The sequence below is a fragment of the Salvelinus namaycush genome, chromosome 11, assembly GCF_016432855.1.
Source record: "Salvelinus namaycush isolate Seneca chromosome 11, SaNama_1.0, whole genome shotgun sequence".
Taxonomy (NCBI): domain Eukaryota; kingdom Metazoa; phylum Chordata; class Actinopteri; order Salmoniformes; family Salmonidae; genus Salvelinus; species Salvelinus namaycush.
This window is the reverse complement of record NC_052317.1, coordinates 30,118,299-30,138,111: the sequence shown is the minus strand read 5'-3', so window position 1 is coordinate 30,138,111 and position 19,813 is coordinate 30,118,299. Positions and strand designations below refer to the sequence as shown.

Sequence of the window (19,813 nt, the reverse complement as noted above, 5' to 3'; positions counted from 1 at the left end):
CCCCTTTGTTATGGCAAGCCTTAATAAGTTAGAGTAAACATTTGCTAAACAAGTCACGTAAGTTGAATGGACTCACACACGCTAGTATTATTTAACAAGGTTTTTGAATGACTACCTCATCTCTGTGCCCCACACATACAGATCATTTTAAGGTCCCTCAGTCGAGCAGTTCAACCACAAAGACCAGGGAGGTTTTCATGCGTCTCGCAAAGAAGGGCACCTATTGGTAAATAAAAAAAGCAGACATTGAATATCCCTTTGAGCATGGTGAAGTTATTAATTACACTTTGGATGGTGTATCAATACACCCAGTCACTACAAAAATACAAACCACTTACGGATTTCACCAGGAGGCCAATGGTGAGTTAAAAACAGTTAGTTTAATGGCTGTGATAGAAAACTGAGGATGGATCAACAACATTGTAGTTACTCCACGATACTAACCTAAATAACAGAGTGAAAAGGAAGCTGGTACAGAATAAGAAATATTACAAAACATGCATCCTGTTTGCAATAAGGTACCAATGTAAAACTGGAAAAATTGTGAAGAAATTCACTTTATGCCCTGAATACAAAGCGCTGTTTGGGGCAAATCCATCACAACATCACCGAGTAGCAGTCTTTTTTCCCATGCATTGTGGTGGCTGCATCATGTTATGGGAATGCTTGTCATCGACAAGGACTAGAGGTTTTTTTAGGATAAAAAGAAACAGAATAGAACTAAGCACAGGCAAAATCCTAAAGGAAAACCTGGATCAGTCTGCTTTCCAACAGACATTGGGAGACAAATTCACATTTAAGCAGGACAATAGCCTAAAACACAAGGCCAAATATACACTGAAGTTGCATACCAAGACAACATTGAATGTTCTGGAGTGTCCCATATTTAATTTTCAATAAATGAGCAAAAATGTCCAAAAACATGTTTTCACTGTCATTATGGGGCATTATGTATATGATATTGAATGCAGGCTGTAACACAAAATGTGGCATAAAAGTCAAGGACTACAAATACTTTCTGAAGGCACTGTACCTTAGTTTGCAGCCCTTCAGTTTTTTTTCTGACTGAATGTTTTGAATATCGGTATGTGTAACAGTTTAGCTTCCGTACCTCTCCTACCTGGGCTCGAACCAGGGACCCTCTGCACACATTGACAACAGCCACCCTCGAAGCATCGTTACTCATCGCTCCACAAAAACAGCAGCCCTTGCAGAGCAAGGGGAACAACTACTTCCAGGTCTCAGAGCGAGTGATGTCACCGATTGAAATGCTATTAGCGCGCACCCCGCTAACTAGCTAGCCATTTCACATCGGTTACATATGCTCAGTCAGCCAAATACCTTTAAATGTTTGTAAATGTGTCAATACGATGCCAGCCTACACTGCAGGGGCAAGTCAACAACATGCTAATTGCCCAAACATGTTAAACAAACAAGTTGACATTCACAAGAAACAAAGGAATAAAAACAAGAGTGTGGGTAGAGGTCTAAAGATTCATTCAGAACTTTATTTCAGTTACACAGTGGTTTGAAAAGCACTTTCAGTAATACAGAGTGACCAGCTTTTATAATGCATGTCGTACTGCATAAATGAAACATTCATGCCTAAAAAAGGAAAGAATACTACTGAAACCTTTCAATCTTGACAGGTATAATAAGTTTTGAACATAAGGTACAAAATAGGCCTTTATAACAACTAACAAGACAATACTACCATAAAGCAATATTAGTGCTTTTAGAATGTTAACGCGATCGTTAACGCGATCGGTGAAATAAAAACAGGTAGTAAAAAAGTATGAAGCTACTTTTCTTTCTTTCCTATAAAATTGCTTATTTGCGTGGTCAAGCTGGTCAGCTTATAGCAAGGTGAACAGCTTGGCTCCACACAGAGGGATCTGCCTTATTAGTGTCAACTTTACCAGTGGAACCATTTTCTTTCTATCCCCCAAAACACTGGTAGAAGAATACATGTAAAACCTGACAAAATTGTCTCCCTTATCACCAGTCTCATTACTGACTCTGAACATGTTAGACAAAACAAGATAAAATAATGCTTAGTGTTTTTTTTGCTTGAAGTCTATCAAACTAAAAGCCACATTTCAACATTGATATTGAAACAGGATGTGTGGGTGAGAGTGGGCAGCTACATTACATTATAGGTAAGGCTCTATAGAGATACACTTCTAAATCCTATTTGTGGGCAGCAATACAAAATAATTTACTCTACATTTTATCATCTTGGCTTTCTATTAGATTGTACACTCTAGCTCAATAAATGCGTTTATTACAAGAATTCAGCAAATGCATTTAAATAAAAGCAATACCAGATTAAGAGCACCTTATCCCCAAACAACATGTAACAGGTAAATCATTTTTGGAAGCAATGGCACATGAATAATCAATGGTTATTAGCGATGCTTATAAGAATCATAGGATGGTTGTATACCAGACAGATAATACCATCTATAGTCTTGGAACATCTCTAAAGCAACTTGTGTCATACATGATGACATACTATGTTTGTACAAATGCAATTAAGTTAATTAATCCTCAGAAATGTCCAGCAGGTACATGATAGTATTCACTTATAAGTAGGCTGAATGAAACACTGTCTTGACTTGCATCTATACTGGGTCTACTGTACTTAAGTATTAACAATTGCAGACCAAAGGTGTTATACTGCCTGGCCTGTCTGTGTTTCTCCAGAGAGAGGGGTTGGTAAACAAGGTACATGTGATGAGGTGTTAGCAGACGATTGGACTGCAGCGGTGTCACCACCTTATCAGTCAGTCAGAGTTAAGGTGGATTTGGACCTCCAAAGTCTAGACAAACAGAACAGCAATTTTGCTTTTGTTCAATCAGCAGTTTTTCCTCCCTAGAGAGCGTGCTAACCTGCCCTGTGCAGGTCTTAAAGGCATACTTCGGGATTTTGGCAATGACCTTTGTCTAGTGCCCCAGAGTCCGATGAACTTGTGGGTACCATTTTTATGTCTGTGTCCAGTATGAAGGAAGTTAGAGGTAGTTTTAGCGATCCATTGCTAACTAGCATTAGCACAATGACTGAAAGTCTATTGTATCTGCTAGCATATTACGCAGACTTCAGGTCATTGCGCTAAAGCTCGTTAGCAATTGCGCTAGTTAGCAACTTCCTTCAAACTGCACAGAGACATAAAAATGGTATCCACACGTTCATCTGACTCTGGGGAAATAAAGGGCCTCATTGCCAAAACCCCCAACATGTCACAACAACCCATCTCAAATATGCACGTGTAGCAGAAGACTGGCTGAACTTGTAAAAGTGCTGGACATCGCATTTTTTGCATGTATACAAATATGTCATCATATTGTAGCCATCATGAAATGTTGAGTAAACTACAAAAGTAGTGAATACCCACGTCAGTAGCATCTATTACCAATACTCTTGCATAATAAATACAAATAGAATCAATGATAAATGGGCTTTAGGTTTTAGGTTTAGCATCAGAGGCAGGAGGCAGCGGCCTTCGACAGGAGGGGCAGCCCTTCGACAGGAGGGGCAGCCCTTCGACAGGAGAGACAGAGCGTGCCCTAATGAATAGGACCTTGGAGATGGGACTAAGTGGCTCTGACCATATCCCTCAGTCCATATCCCAAGGTCAACACAGGGCAGCGTTGGGATGTGTGCCAATAACCCCACCACAATGATAACAGGAAGAGGCGTTCTCACAAAGAAACAGGAAAACAACAGAGAGGGGAGGGGGAGAGAGGCGTAACGAGAGAGAGGCGAAAGGGCATTCTGAGGAGAAATGCAAAGAATCAGGCTGCTACAGGCTTTCAGCTGAGCTACAAGACCAAGACCTCTTTCAGTACAATGTTTGATTGTTTTATAACAAAGTTTCCATTTTTAAAAGAAGCCACATTGGTAATTCTGGTGTTAAGACGCCGAGATAGATGGGAGAGCAGCAGCTGGTGTGGTTGGTTGTAGATGGGGGGGGGGGGCTGAGACAAGCCTGGGACTCTAGTACAGATGGATGCACCTCTTAAAGGCCTCATGGGGGGTGGTGGGGGTGTAGAAGGCTCAGAATGAAGCCTGGGACTCTAGTACAGAAGGATGCGCCTCTCGATGGCCTTGCGGCAGATGGGGCACTCGCTCATGCGGTCGCCACACAGCTGGCAGGTGCCGTGGCCACATATGAAGATCATGTTCTTCAGCCGGTCCAGGCACACCGGACACATGGTCTGGAGAGATACACAAAATAACACATCTTAGTGGAGTCATCCCAGTTCTGATATAAACACATTGTATTGGAAAAATGGTTGCTTTGAGACATGGCTATAGATTCCAAAATGGTCTACAGCCTGTCTCAGGGCAAGGAAAAGGTGTCTCATATCCACACACTATGTTTTTAAACAGTTTGTTTGTTTTTTAAAACCTGTTTTCGTGGTATCCAATTGGTAGTTATAGTCTTGTCTCATCGCTGCAACTCCCGTACAGACGACTCAGGAGAGGCGAAGGTCGAGACCCGTGCGTCCTCCGAAACACAAACCAACCAAGCCGCACTGCTTCTTGACACAATGCCCACTTAACCCGGAAGCCAGCCGCACCAATGTGTCGGAGGAAACACCGTACACCTGGCGACGGTGTCAGTGTGCACTGCGCCCAGCCCGCCACAGGAGTCGCTAGCGCGCGATGGGAAAAGGGCATCTCTGTCAGCCAAACCCTCCCCTAACCCAGACGACGCTGGGCCAAATTATGCACCCCCCCATGGGTCTCCCGGTCACGGCCGGCTGCGACAGAGCCTGGAATCGAACCCAGAATCTCTTGTGGCACAGCTAGCACTGCAGTGCCTTAGACCACTGTGCCACTCGGGAGGCCTTTATAAAAAATGTTATACATATTTTTACACTAGTGGTTGGAATAATACTGAAACTGCTAAAATTATGATAATGCCCTTTTAGTGTAAGAGCTGTTTGAAAATACTGCATTACATTTCTGCCTGTTTTGGTGGGATGGAGTTTAGGCCTGCCTGGTGACATCACCATGCGGTAAATTAGTTCATAGACCAATAAGCGAGAGAGTTCCAAATCTCTCTGCCAATAATAGCTAGTTTTCAGTTTTCCCCTCCCCACTCAGACAGTCCTAATTATATTCTTGCTTGAGAAATTGCTCTTTGCTAACAATCTATTTGTTTCTTTGTTTTCATTTTAAAATGGTCAAAATCACAGTAAGGTAAATAATTGTTAACCAGAAATGATTTGATATTGAGATAAAAACAGCTGCATTGGACCTTCAATGTTTATTGATGTGCCTAGCACACACACACACACACACACAGTTAACGTTCGTTATTACAATTAAATCTGAACATACACACCATGCCGTCTTTAGCACACACCCACCATGCCGTCTTTAGCACACGACTCCATGCCGTCTTTAGCACACGACTCCATGCCGTCTTTAGCACACGACTCCATGCCGTCTTTAGCACACGACTCATTGCCGTCTTTAGCACACGACTCCATGCCGTCTTTAGCACACGACTCCATGCCGTCTTTAGCACACGACTCCATGCCGTCTTTAGCACACGACTCATTGCCGTCTTTAGCACACGACTCATTGCCGTCTTTAGCACACGACTCATTGCCGTCTTTAGCACACGACTCATTGCCGTCTTTAGCACACGACTCATTGCCGTCTTTAGCACACGACTCATTGCCGTCTTTAGCACACGACTCATTGCCGTCTTTAGCACACGACTCATTGCCGTCTTTAGCACACGACTCATTGCCGTCTTTAGCACACGACTCATTGCCGTCTTCAGCACACGACTCATTGCCGTCTTCAGCACACGACTCATTGCCGTCTTCAGCACACGACTCATTGCCGTCTTCAGCACACGACTCATTGCCGTCTTCAGCACACGACTCATTGCCGTCTTCAGCACACGACTCATTGCCGTCTTCAGCACACGACTCATTGCCGTCTTCAGCACACGACTCATTGCCGTCTTCAGCACACGACTCATTGCCGTCTTCAGCACACGCCCACCATGCCGTCTTCAGCACACGCCCACCATGCCGTCTTCAGCACACGCCCACCATGCCGTCTTCAGCACACGCCCACCATGCCGTCTTCAGCACACAGACTCCATGCCGTCTTCAGCACACAGACTCCATGCCGTCTTCAGCACACAGACTCCATGCCGTCTTCAGCACACAGACTCCATGCCGTCTTCAGCACACAGACTCCATGCCGTCTTCAGCACACACCCTCCATGCCGTCTTCAGCACACACCCTCCATGCCGTCTTCAGCACACACCCTCCATGCCGTCTTCAGCACACACCCTCCATGCCGTCTTCAGCACACACGACTCCATGCCGTCTTCAGCACACACGACTCCATGCCGTCTTCAGCACACACGACTCCATGCCGTCTTCAGCACACACGACTCCATGCCGTCTTCAGCACACACGACTCCATGCCGTCTTCAGCACACACGACTCCATGCCGTCTTCAGCACACACGACTCCATGCCGTCTTCAGCACACACGACTCCATGCCGTCTTCAGCACACACGACTCCATGCCGTCTTCAGCACACACGACTCCATGCCGTCTTCAGCACACACGACTCCATGCCGTCTTCAGCACACACGACTCCATGCCGTCTTCAGCACACACGACTCCATGCCGTCTTCAGCACACACGACTCCATGCCGTCTTCAGCACACACGACTCCATGCCGTCTTCAGCACACACGACTCCATGCCGTCTTCAGCACACACGACTCCATGCCGTCTTCAGCACACACGACTCCATGCCGTCTTCAGCACACACGACTCCATGCCGTCTTCAGCACACACGACTCCATGCCGTCTTCAGCACACACGACTCCATGCCGTCTTCAGCACAATCTTTAGTACAAACCACCATGTCGTCTTCAGTACAAACCACCATGTCGTCTTTAGTACATACCACCATGTCGTTTTTAGTACATACCACCATGTCGTCTTTAGTACATACCACCATGTCGTTTTTAGTACATACCACCATGTCGTCTTTAGTACATACCACCATGTCGTCTTTAGTACATACCACCATGTCGTCTTTAGTACATACCACCATGTCGTCTTTAGTACATACCACCATGTCGTCTTTAGTACATACCACCATGTCGTCTTTAGTACATACCACCATGTTGTCTTTAGTACATACCACCATGTTGTCTTTAGTACATACCACCATGTTGTCTTTAGTACATACCACCATGTTGTCTTTAGTACATACCACCATGTTGTCTTTAGTACATACCACCATGTTGTCTTTAGTACATACCACCATGTTGTCTTTAGTACATACCACCATGTTGTCTTTAGTACATACCACCATGTTGTCTTTAGTACATACCACCATGTTGTCTTTAGTACATACCACCATGTTGTCTTTAGTACAAACCACCATGTTGTCTTTAGTACAAACCACCATGTTGTCTTTAGTACAAACCACCATGTTGTCTTTAGTACAAACCACCATGTTGTCTTTAGTACAAACCACCATGTTGTCTTTAGTACATACCACCATGTTGTCTTTAGTACATACCACCATGTTGTCTTTAGTACATACCACCATGTTGTCTTTAGTACATACCACCATGTTGTCTTTAGTACATACCACCATGTTGTCTTTAGTACATACCACCATGTTGTCTTTAGTACATACCACCATGTTGTCTTTAGTACATACCACCATGTTGTTTTTAGTACATACCACCATGTTGTCTTTAGTACATACCACCATGTTGTCTTTAGTACATACCACCATGTTGTCTTTAGTACATACCACCATGTTGTCTTTAGTACATACCACCATGTTGTCTTTAGTACATACCACCATGTTGTCTTTAGTACATACCACCACGCTTACCTGCTCCTTGATGTCCTGCAGTTGCTGCTGCAGTTTCTGAACGTCAGCGTTGACATTGGTGTTGTCTTTGTCTCTCTGCATGGCCGGGATGTTACCGCTGGCTGTATAAGGGAAACGGGGAAAACACACATAACGTTGAGAAACAAACAAACATATGCAGGTTCGCAAACTAGTGGCCCCCGAGCCGATTTAATGCGAGCGAGAGCGAGAGAGGGTGAGATGCCTTCACTGTAAAGTCTACCTGTTGTATTCTGTGTATGTGATCAATAAAATTGGAATAGATTTTAATGACATGATGCTCTAAAGGGCAAACTAATCAAGCAATCATACAGCCTCGTCTATGTGGGCTATTCTGGAAAGAGTTCTACACTTTAACCCAGTCTGTTTTTAACAAGCAGCAATTTCAGACTTAGACACGTGTACTTCCTCAGACAGTATCTGGCTGAAATAGGTCTGAGGCCCTGTGCTTGAGGGCACAACCTTTCTGAATGGTGGAAATCAGTATCATTAATCATTTGTATGTGTGTGATTCTGTGTGTTGTGTTGAGGAGTGGGCGACGGATCGTTGCAAAGGGGGTTTTGGCAGCAGGGCATAGGCCAGGCAGGGCAGACAGGGCAGACAGCACTGGGGATTTTTGGGGAGTTTTGAACCAGGGAAGAGGATGAGATACTTACACCAACTTAGTGCCAGATTGTTGGGCTGGAGTAGATCCAGCGAGCCCCCTGCCATTAGAGCTGAGTTAGAGTTACCTGCTGAGAATAACCAGTCACAGTGTTATAACAGGAGCCCCTGATTCAACTCCACAAGGCAAGGCCTGAGGAGGAGCAGTCTACTCACTACTAAAGGTCTGGAGACAGAGGAGGGCATGGACAATGAGGTTATTAGATTTAAAACACGTTAGATGGGAGGCGGGGGAGAGGAGTCTCTTCTAGGTAGAGTGAGCTGCAACCACGTCCTTCAAAGTCTAAAAACCATACACACTAAGTAGTATTACTAGAAGGAAAGGTACCAGGATAAAATCTGTTTCGTCATCAGTACTCAGCAGGTAACATGACAACTCGTAGTGCACTAGCTACCAGTGGGCTAGAAGAGTGGTCTAGGATGGCACTGTCATCCCTCTCCAAATGTCAAGGGACATAAGGGAATGAGTGTGTGTGTGTGAGATTGAAATAATGTACTTTGTATTTGAAGAGATCTCTGTGTGTGTGTGTGTGAGTTTGTGTGGCATCTTTTGACAAGCAAATCTTTGGCAAATCATTATAAAATCAGTGAACTTACAACAGTTTCCCTTTTAACTCAACATAAAATAATAAGGAAAACAAACTAAAGGGAACTGCAGTCATAAAGGTTAGATAATAACGTGATAAGAGTGTGTGCAACTTAAAGACAACACTAGCGATGGTAAACGTAAGCCTTAATACACACTCACACATTGAAATAACCAACACTGTACCGTCACTACTTAGCTAACAGATTGGATGGAGAAATTGGATCGAGCAATGGACTGATGGCGATATTAAAATCAGTTGGCCAAATAGACTTTTAGGAGCCAGCTAAGGGAGAATTAATAGCCAGTTATGGAGGTCAATTTCTTTTAATAAAATTAGTACATGCTGCTGAAATGTTATAAAACTGACGTGATTGAATTGCATGTTATGATTAAAACACACTCTCGTCTGATTAAGTTAAAGATTATGCATTAATGACCTCAACTAGGGAGGTTTGTTCCCAGTCTGGGAAAATGACACATTCAACTAAAACACACAAAACAATGACAACATTAAGATTAAAATAATGCAGGAGCAAGACAGCTGTGAATCAACAAACCAACACAAACAAACAAAAACACAACAAGTTCATCATGGGGAAAACAACAAGATGGACAGTCATGACAACGAGAGAGAAAGGAGGATAAAAGAGAAATAAAAGGGAACGTGTGGAAGATTCACTCACTAAGGTCCTCATCATCATCATCATCATCATCATCATCATCATCATCATCATCAGCGGCATCACCCTCCATACCTTTCCCTCCACAACAAAGGACAAAGGGCGTGCGGCGTTCCACAACAGCCCGGCACTGTACGCACTTTTTCATGAGGCCGGCACAGTCTGTACGGAGGAAGGGAACACACAGACAGAATGAAAGGTCAGTATGGCCCACTAGAACGCATCAAAGGTTCTGGAGAATTGTTGCGTTCTTGCAGTGAGGCAGGGTCTTCGGTAGGGCACACTGTAGCAAAACATTTTGCAACATTTTGAAGTGGGCTACCTCCCCACTTCAAAACGGTTTCTCCCTACTGTGTACGCGCCAGGTGGCATACGGTACGAGGAAGCAACCTTAGCTGGTTTAGTGTACTTACTTTCACAAGCGCACATGTGACCGCAGGGCTCGAAGAGCACGGCAGCCTTCTTGTCAGAACATACGACACACTCCTCGATCTGTATGGAGAGACAAACATCTGATGTCAGTGGAGGGAAAGAGAAGAGAAAGTCATACCTCTAATTGGAGGATGTCTTTACACCACAAACCAATGGAAAGCATCCATTAATGTACTAAGTCATTAGTAACTTCCACAACTTCATACTTCGAGGCACCCCAACAGTTGGCCTAAATCATTCATTGACATCAAAGGGAGACTTGAGCGAAAATGTGAGTGAAAAGCATTCAGATCAGAATACCGGACACAGATTAGTCCCGTACTAAAAAGTTATTTCAATGGAAATCCACCAGTTTTCAGTCCAAGACCAGACTTAATCTGTTTCTGAGAAACCGTCCGTTAACGTTAATATTTAAACCAACGAGGCCGGGTTTGGTACAATACCTTGGTTCTGGACTGGACCTGGTCCTTGCAGATGAGACACTTCTTGACGCGGGGGGAGCAGAGAGAGCAGGTGGCGATGTGTCCGCATGGTCCGAACAGGGTGTCTCTCTTCATGTCAGAACACACCATACACTCCTCCAGGGTCTCACCGTTACTGTTCAGAGACGGGCTGCGAGAGCCCACCTGGCCACTGGAAGAGAGAGAGGGATGGGGAGAGAAAAGGGAGTTTGTGAGAAAGAAAAGAAGACAGGACATATTAAAGATGGGGAGAAAACAAGTTGAAGCTCACCAGCTGATTCATCTAAGAGTCTAAACCGTTTCCTTTAGTATGGGTTTAGGGGCGGATGGCTAGACCTGGGGCTAGGGTTTCTTACCTGGACTTCTCCTTGTGGCACTTGGCCAGGGCCTTACAGAGACTGGGGTCAGGGCAGAGGTCCAGAGGGGACTGGCCCTTCTTGTTGCGCATGGTCAGGTCTGCTCCGTTAGCTGCCAGGAAGCAGGCGATGGACGCTGCACTCTTCTTCTCTGCTCCCTGGGTGCCCAGGCCCATGATCAGCTGTGGAGAACCAACACACACAGGAGTCAATAACACTCTCTCTCTTTCTGTCTCCCTTTCCCCCTCCCCCAGCTCCACCAGACAGAGGAGCGCAGAGCAGAGCAGCATACAGTGTAATTGGGACATATGCAGTGTGTTGGGTACGGCTGGGCTATATATCGAATTAATTTGATTAGAGCGATGTTCCAAATGCCTGTATCGCAAGAATCGAGGTTGTTATTTTTTCCCCTGTTTTTATGAGAGTTCTGTGTCTTTTTGTTCTCGTCTCCTCCTGTGCACGTTCCCACTCAGAGACACCAAGCCCCTCCCCCTGCCACTTACCAACAAAAGACCAAAGATAACTTCTTCCTCCCTGACAACAAGCAGTTTAAACTCATTATTTGCATTGGAGGTTTGGTCCAACAGAATCGGTCATATGGACACCGAAATGCTTAGACATTTTACTGTAATAGACAATAACTTAATCTTTTAACGATCCCCTTTTTATGTCTCATCTCCCAAAATGTAGAACAGAGCAGACCCTACTAAAACCAGTATCAATTAACATGATTGTGGAAAATGGATGCTCAGTTTGTCATGCACGGCATTGCGGTAGCCACAGACATATGTGCTAGCTGTCTAATCTATGTTTAATACATGTGCAATGAGCATTAAAAAAGGCATTTAAATAAGGAATTGGCAACTTGTTCTCATTCTGAGAAATAAGCATCTTGTCCAGGTAGGCCACGTGACTTCAATATGTAAAAGTGAACCAACCGGCTATTGTTCAAACAGTTGGAGACAGACAGGAAGGTGTATTCATAACAGTTCAACTGTTCTAATGTTAGCAAATAAATAGATCCACGTTGGCTAGACTTGAAATATAAAAGTTAAGTTGGCTACTCACTAGCACGTGGGCTTGGCTAGAGAGATTGTTTCTGAGACCTGTGTTACATTTCTATAATGACTGTTACCAGAAGTTAGTCATTACTGGTGGATGTGCATTGTTCTGGTTAAAAAGGGCGTTTTCATAGATAGACCAAAGCTAGATCAGTGATTATTGCAACAAAAAGCAGGTTCAACTATTTTGATAAAATAATGTATACTAGTGGGTCTTATGGTTGTGGAAGGCTTCTATTTATCTAAGCTCTGGATTCATCAGATTATTCCTGACTGGTTGAAATTTGGTGTATTGACCTTAAATTGTGCAACAAAGTTTATTCAGAGAAAACAGATATATATTGTGAATGACGGTTGAAAATATTTAGATCTGATTTTTAGGCCATGTCACCCAGCCTTGGAGTAGGGCTCTCCCATAGCATCACGTTAGAAAGTTAGAAAGAGTATAAGACATTTCAGGATAAATGACTGGGGAGACGGGGGCTTTGAAAATGGCCCAGCCAGCCGAGTGAGGAGCGGTCTTACGTAGAAAGGCACTCAAATGCTCAATCCCCTACAGTATATTTGGAGGGTTCTAGAGGTATATTAGTTGATTTAGAACGGTTTTAGAGGTATGTGTTAGGTGTTTGTGGAGGGTTCTAGAGGTATGTGTTAGGTGTATTCTGTACCGTGTTTTTGGAGGGTTCCCAGGGCTCCACCTTGCTGACGTCTTGCATGTCCTGCAGCTGGCGGAGCTGGGACAGCGTGTGGTGACGCAGCGCCTCGTGGAGAGGAGTGTCCCCATCCTTGTCCTGCACGTCCAGCTTTGCCTCTGCTCGCACCAGCAGCTGGAGACAGACAGGCAGAGAGACAGACAGGCAGAGAGACAGACAGGCAGAGAGACAGACAGGCAGAGAGACAGACAGGCAGAGAGACAGACAGGCACACATAGACACAGAGCATTTCAAATTAACATGGTGATAATTTAAAATGATCATTTATTTGCATAACAGTCCAGTACATAAAAAAAAAAAAAGATCATCCAAATAAGTCTAGCATGGCATCACAGCTAGAGATCCTGCATATTGACTGTGTTCCTGCACCACTGAAGCTGCACTTCCAAACCACTCCAAAAGATGGCGACGTAACAACCTTTCCCAGATAGGACACCCACTACTCCTCTGACGTTTCTCTTCCAGAAAGCGTTCTCCTTTCCTTGGCACTACGTCACTTTGGCCCTAGCGGGTTCATTCTACTGCAGGAGATCCTCCATTTTAAATCAAAACGTGTGTTGTCTTCATCTTCTCACCAGCCTTCAGTGCACCGTCAGGAGTGACGCACAGATGGGGAGATAACTGCCGATCGCATCTTCAGTATGCTGTAGGAGAGAGGAAGTGAGGAGAGGAGACTGACCCTGACTATCTGTGTGTGCTGTCTCTCCACAGCCAGGTGCAGGGCTGTCTGCTGGTTGACGTTCTGGATGTCCAGGCTGGCACTGCCCTGAGAGGAGGAAAGCGAGGGAACAGATAGAGAAAAGAGAGATGGCGTTGGCATTCAAAAATACCTGTTTGAACTCTGCAGTAGGCTATAACACATTCCGCAATGTATCACCTCGTGTATTCTGACAGCTTTTCTGGAATGTTACAATAACATCTTCTCTCACGCCATTGAAATACAGCAGCCTCATTAGCCCAGTTCCTGCTCTGCTTGGTGGGACGCTACTTACTACACTATGGTCCTGTTAGATAGAGGTCTGCACCAATACTGTCTCAGATATCTCAGATAGGGCGTGCATGATCCTGAGGCAGCAGGTTATAGGCTAACAGTGCTTGTGCACCACTAGGAACCCAAAGGATAATATGGATTCAATAAACAATGAAAGCAGTTATTGCTACCCTATACAGGCACAAACCTATACAGCATTATACAATTAAGAATAAGGCCAGCACTTACTGTATGCGTGCGAGCCAAGATGGAGACACTAGGGATGCTATGGACCATCAGTATGAAACCAGGGGTGTCAGTGGTTAGGTTAATGCTAGCGTGTCCTACCTGGTGAACCAGCAGCTCGGCCACCTCTACGTGGTTGTTGAGCGCCGCCAGGTGCAGGGCGGTGTAACCGTCATCTTTCTTCTCATCTACGATCCAGGGCCGCGGCAGCTTGGCCAGCAACACACGCATGGCACTGCTCAGAGAGGGAGGAAGAGAGGGACAGAGGGATGACTGCAGGTGCATGACAACAGGAACCTAGGATGGAAGGAAGGTCATGGCGCAATCAATTAATCATTGTTGAATATGACTAGGGATGCACCACACATGGCAGCTGAGCCCCTATCTAGTGCACTAAGTTTGACTAGACTCCTATAGTCAAGGTCAGAATCTATTTTATATGATATTACATCCCTCAATGCATCTATAGATTCTATATCTAAAAGTCTAATTGCAAGGCATCACTACACTGAGGACAGATGCAGAGAGAGAATGGTTCTGAAACAGCACATTTATTCTGACACGTAAATGACTCGCATACTAAATAAACCAAGGGATGGGCTGGGCTAGTAGCATAACCGGGAGTAGTAGGTAAATGATACAAGTGTTGAGTGTAGTTTAAGAAACCCAGTTAAAAGAAGCAGCACAAAAGCCCCCGTTATGTAGAGACAAACTGGTAATAACACCACAGATTGCTGCATTCAGTCAGCTCTCATGAACTGTGTGATATTGTTTAAACAGGGTTGTTGAAGAGTACTGTGTTGCGAGGCAGCAGCGACTGGTTGTGTTCCTGTTTGAAGGTCATTTGGAGGCTACATGCCTTATAGAGAGATGGCTGCTGCATAGGAAACTGCATGGTATGAGAAGAACGCAAGGAGTACAGTGTCTGACTCTGGACTGGAATAAAACCAATTGACAATGTGCACAGCACTTGCAAAGGACAGCTGACTGACTATGATGCCACACCAAAATGGGAGAGAGAGCATGGGAGAAAGAACATGGGAGAGAGAAAAATTATCATGTAAACTACCTCCTATAGTACATGGGCAGACCGTATTTGAACGTGGGAGGAGGAGAAAGAGGGGTAGAGAGGTAAATGGCGGGAGAGCGAGAAAGAAAAAGAGAGAAAGAGAGAAAAAAAGAGCAAGAGAAGAAAAAAGAACGAGAGAAAAAAAGAGCGAGAGCAGAAAAGAGAAAGAGCGAGAGAGAGAAAAAGAGAGGTAGAAAGAGAGAGCGGTGGAAGGAGAGAGAGGGGGATAGGAGGAGGAGGAAAACATTCATACAACAACCTCCCTGCTGAGCAGACTTGGTCTTCCATCCTGTCCCATCATGGCAACTTCCTCAGCTAGACAACACTCATCCATTATCTTTGTCTCCTCTCCCCCAGCCCAGTCCTGGGTAAGCAGCCTGGGATAGAGGTGAACAGCCCCTGACCAGTCCAGTGAGTCTCATCCCAACACACACTGCATGTAGTGAGGCAACACTGTAACCTACCTACTACAGTCAACCAGGTCACCTTTGAAAAAAAAAAAAAACGCTATATCAAGGTTAATGTCTACTGACTTTCTGTGGGGAGACTTAGCCGGCACAATGTACAGAAAAGCAGCAGCCAATTTCACAAGGGTTTTGACACTGCTGAAGAGCTCTGGCAAGGCACTGGAGCGCGCACACACAGGAAAAGAGTGCAGTAGTTGCTAGGTAGATGTTAGGCACTTATACACATGTAGTAGTGGGAAAAAAAGGGAACGATAAAGAAAAAAAAGGAGAGACGCGCATATTAACGCACGCGCTGGAAGTAGAGAACGCTTTGGGGCTCGCAGCTCTCCGGGGCACCGGCTAGCTGCAGCTCTCCGGGGGACCGGCTAGCTGCAGCTCTCCGGGGGACCGGCTAGCTGCAGCTCTCCGGGGGACCGGCTAGCTGCAGCTCTCCGGGGGACCGGCTAGCTGCAGCTCTCCGGGGGACCGGCTAGCTGCAGCTCTCCGGGGCACCGGCTAGCTGCAGCTCTCCGGGGCACCGGCTAGCTGCAGCTCTCCGGGGCACCGGCTAGCTGCAGCTCTCCGGGGCACTGGCTAGCTGCAGGGTGGATTGTGATAAACCCACAGTCTCTCTCTCCCTCTGTCTTTAGAGTAATAACATACCCTCCTAGATGTACAGAGCTGGGGCTGGCTGCAGTACTACTACTACTACTACAGTATACACTGAACCCCAGTCTCTCTGTCACCGCACAACCTCTATGTATTAGATACACCTGCATTGCTTGCAGCTTAAATGTGACCAGCTGCAACTCTGGTTCTACCTCATTCCTAAACAGTCAAAACACACCAATGCAAAATAGTGCAGTAGTTGCTAGATAGATATTGTGATCACGTGGGACACTTAAGTAATTTCCCTCAAAATGTAAAAAAAAAAAAAAAAAAAAAACTGTAAACATATAATTGAATAATGAATCTGCCTGCTGTATTAAACTTTAGTCCACAGGATTGTGTTGACACTTGAGTTGAGAGAGAAGACAATGTTCTCAACCCAATACATTTCTACAGTGTGACAGTAAGAGTCAACATGGCTACTAGTTTTCACCAGACCCACTGTGTCGAGAAACACCCCCAACAGACAACCTAGCCAATGACAGCCCTGCTTGCGTCCCCAGTCCTGAGTCCCCTATAGTGACTCGGGACTGATAGACTGGCGCCCTCTGCTGTTTCCTAGATGATACTCCGGCGCTGTGCTGGTCGGGATGGAGAGGGGAGAGCCTCTCCAATAAGAAGAAATCTGACCATAGAGATGGATAGAGGACGCACTTGTACACTGCATAGGCAGCGCCATTGAGAGCTTTCACGGAAGCCATCAAGGTAAAGAAAGGTGTTCTCTCTTTCTGACTAAATTGACATGCTCCATGCCACGCTGGGTGAAATGGGCGGACATTAATATTAATGCCCCAGCCACACTGCCTGCCTGGCAGGCACTGCTGCAATGCAGTTAGCTATTTGACAGAAATATACAATGAAAAAAAGGGGAGAACGAACGAAAGAAGAAAATACTTTTTCCTGTCCGTGAGCGAGTGGGTTTTCACTGCAAGAAAGGGGCTCTGTGGGAAAGTGGGGGGGGGGGGTGTGAAGGCATAGGGAGAGAGAGCGGGGATGGGCAGGTCAGGCTCCAGCCCTTAAGTAGTAACAGGGAATAAACTTGACATGGGCATTAAAACCAGGGAGGCTTGGAGAGATTCTGGGGCAAGTGGAGGAAGAGGGAGCAAATAAAATGAGAGCTCCTCTTGTTACGATTGGTGTTAAAGCTTGCAGGTCGAGAGAAAGAAAGAGAGAGAAAGAGAGAGAAAGAGAGAGAAAGAGAAAGAGAGAAAGAGAGAAAGAGAAAGAGAGAGAGAAAGAGAAAGAGAAAGAGAGAGAGAGAGAGAAAGAGAGAGAGAGAGAAAGAGAGAGAGAAAGAGAGAGAGAAAGAGAGAGAGAAAGAGAGAGAGAAAGAGAGAGAGAAAGAAAGAAAGAAAGAGAGAGAAAGAAAGAAAGAAAGAGAGAGAGAGAGAGAGAGAGAGAGAGAGAGAGAAAGAGAAAGAGAAAGAGAAAGAGAAAGAGAAGAGAGAGAGAGAGAGAGAGAGAGAGAGAGAGAGAGAGAGAGAGAGAGAGAGAAAGTGAAGACTGAGACGTGATGAACTGGGTCACCCTGAGAGAGATGCCAGGAGTCCCTCAGGAGCACTCCACCAGGGCCTGTTGTCTTGGGCTGCAGTTTGTCATTGCCCAGGAACCTGAATACTATGTGTTTGGGGAAGGGTCGACAGGGCCCTTCTGCCGCCCCGGCCTAGCTGACAGCCATCTGTGTGGTGGTCAGTACCTGGTACCAACAATCCAACGGGAGGGCGGGGGGACAATAACTCTACTAGGACAAAGCTAAATAAGAAGTGTCCCATAATGTTTCACTGACAACATTTCTCCCACGTTTGAGCATATTTTGTGTTGTCGATATTTGGGAAAGTATACAGACAATTTGCCAGTTCCAACATGTCTGTCGTGAGTTTTTTTCTGTGACAGGCATGCCATTTCACTGAATAAAAATGATTAGATGGAAACATGGCTACAATCAATTTGGACTGTACTAGTCATGTAGTATTTGTGATGCATGGAGGAGGTGTAGCCAAGCCCTATCAGAACGCCCGTCTCAGATGAGGCTTCCTCAGAAGAAACATGGCTGAGTCAAACTCATCAGGACAGGGCGACAGGATCAATCTTTGAAATAATGACCCGTTCCCAACCAATCATTCACAAAAGCCACCAAGCCAGACTCCTAATGCACTGATTACTCTCCAGTCTACTACCATACCCTTACCATGGAAGGCCAGTCTGTTTTAGCCTTACATTGGAAGGCCAGTCTTTTAGCCTTACCATGGAATTGGCATGCCAAGTCAATTGAAATAGAATGGCACTCAGACTACAAATACCCTGGCTTCAGTGTCCTTGTATTTGGTATGTGGACTGGTGGGTGACAGTGTTCAGTGACAGCTAAGCCAGAGGATGTAAATATATGATGATGTAGCCTAAATAAGTAAATAGAGCCCCACATATTGGTCTTGGCTATCAAAAGGGGGATGGATGCGCCCACTGACCCACTCCCACCATTAAGATGGACTAGAGCAGGGGTATTCAACTGGCTTTGAGGTCCAGATTTTAATTTTAGGGGAGTAGAAGGTTGGGCACATCCCAATGAGGACTGACAGGGTAAATAAACCAGTGAAGGGTAAAGAAGCACATCAGATGAACCAGGCTCCAGCTCCATATTAAAGCCTTTGATTAGGCTGTCGTGGCTGGAATATTTCTCCCTGAAATGTGACCTTCGCTGCCTTTGTCTAACATAGTAGGCTGTGTGTGTGCGTTTTCATTAACCAAGATGGGAAGAAAGTGACTTGACAGAAGCATTTATATTATGTTTTGGTTAGATAATAAATCACAACGCATATAGCGTGCAGTTGTTTGTGGTGACATTTTTAAAGCAGGTGCATTTTTAAAGCAATCCAGCCGGCCATGTCTGGTTTTGTTCATCTCTGAAGTTGGCATACTAATGCCTCGTTTTGAATTAGCCTAAATTATCCTTAAATCACCTTGCATTGTGGAACGTCCTGACACATAGGGATTTATGAAGACACAGGCAGACAGTGATAGTGCTGAATGGCACATTAATGTCCCATTGGTTCTAGATGACCCAATTATTTGCCCACAATGCTCCTCATCCCCTTGCACATTACTCCCTTCAGCGCCTTGAAAAAAACTAATTCTCATCTTACCAACTCATCTCATTCACTAGCCACGATAGCCGTAATACACGCCCTGCCACGATAGCCGTAATACACGCCCTGCCACGATAGCCGTAATACACGCCCTGCCACGATAGCCGTAATACACGCCCTGCCACGATAGCCGTAATACACGCCCTGCCACGATACTCGTAATATACCCACACTCCCAACCCCCGGGTGCACATTAAGTTTTTTGCCCTAGCACTACACAGCTGATTAAAATAACCAACTCATCATCAAGCTTTGATTATTTGAATCAGCTGTGTATTGCAAGGGCAAAAACCAAAACGTACACCCAGGGGAGGCCCCAGGACCGAGTTTGGTAACCCTGCTCTGGCTGAGGAAGGAATCCAGAAAAGATGAAGAGGGGAAATACAAGGGCGT

The 19,813-nt window shown here is 45.3% G+C and overlaps 1 protein-coding gene across 4 annotated transcripts in view; it reads right to left on the bottom strand.

Moving 5' to 3' along the window:
* Window positions 1-1,483: 1,483 nt before the first annotated feature.
* Window positions 1,484-19,813, bottom strand: part of LOC120055991 (E3 ubiquitin-protein ligase mib1-like) — an 84,178-nt gene continuing 65,848 nt past the window's right edge. The window contains exons 13-22 of one of the 4 annotated variants that reach the window (XM_039004097.1): window positions 14,196-14,328; window positions 13,557-13,643; window positions 12,833-12,991; window positions 11,104-11,285; window positions 10,730-10,919; window positions 10,268-10,346; window positions 9,858-10,016; window positions 8,579-8,656; window positions 7,904-8,004; window positions 1,484-4,218 (exon numbers count right to left, since the gene is read on the bottom strand). In XM_039004097.1, coding sequence (XP_038860025.1) covers window positions 4,078-4,218; window positions 7,904-8,004; window positions 8,579-8,656; window positions 9,858-10,016; window positions 10,268-10,346; window positions 10,730-10,919; window positions 11,104-11,285; window positions 12,833-12,991; window positions 13,557-13,643; window positions 14,196-14,328 — 1,309 coding nt within the window. In that variant the 3' untranslated portion in view covers window positions 1,484-4,077. The remainder of the gene's footprint in view (window positions 4,219-7,903; window positions 8,005-8,578; window positions 8,657-9,857; window positions 10,017-10,267; window positions 10,347-10,729; window positions 10,920-11,103; window positions 11,286-12,832; window positions 12,992-13,556; window positions 13,644-14,195; window positions 14,329-19,813) is intronic. The other 3 variants (XM_039004098.1, XM_039004099.1, XM_039004101.1) reach the window with 3 other exon arrangements.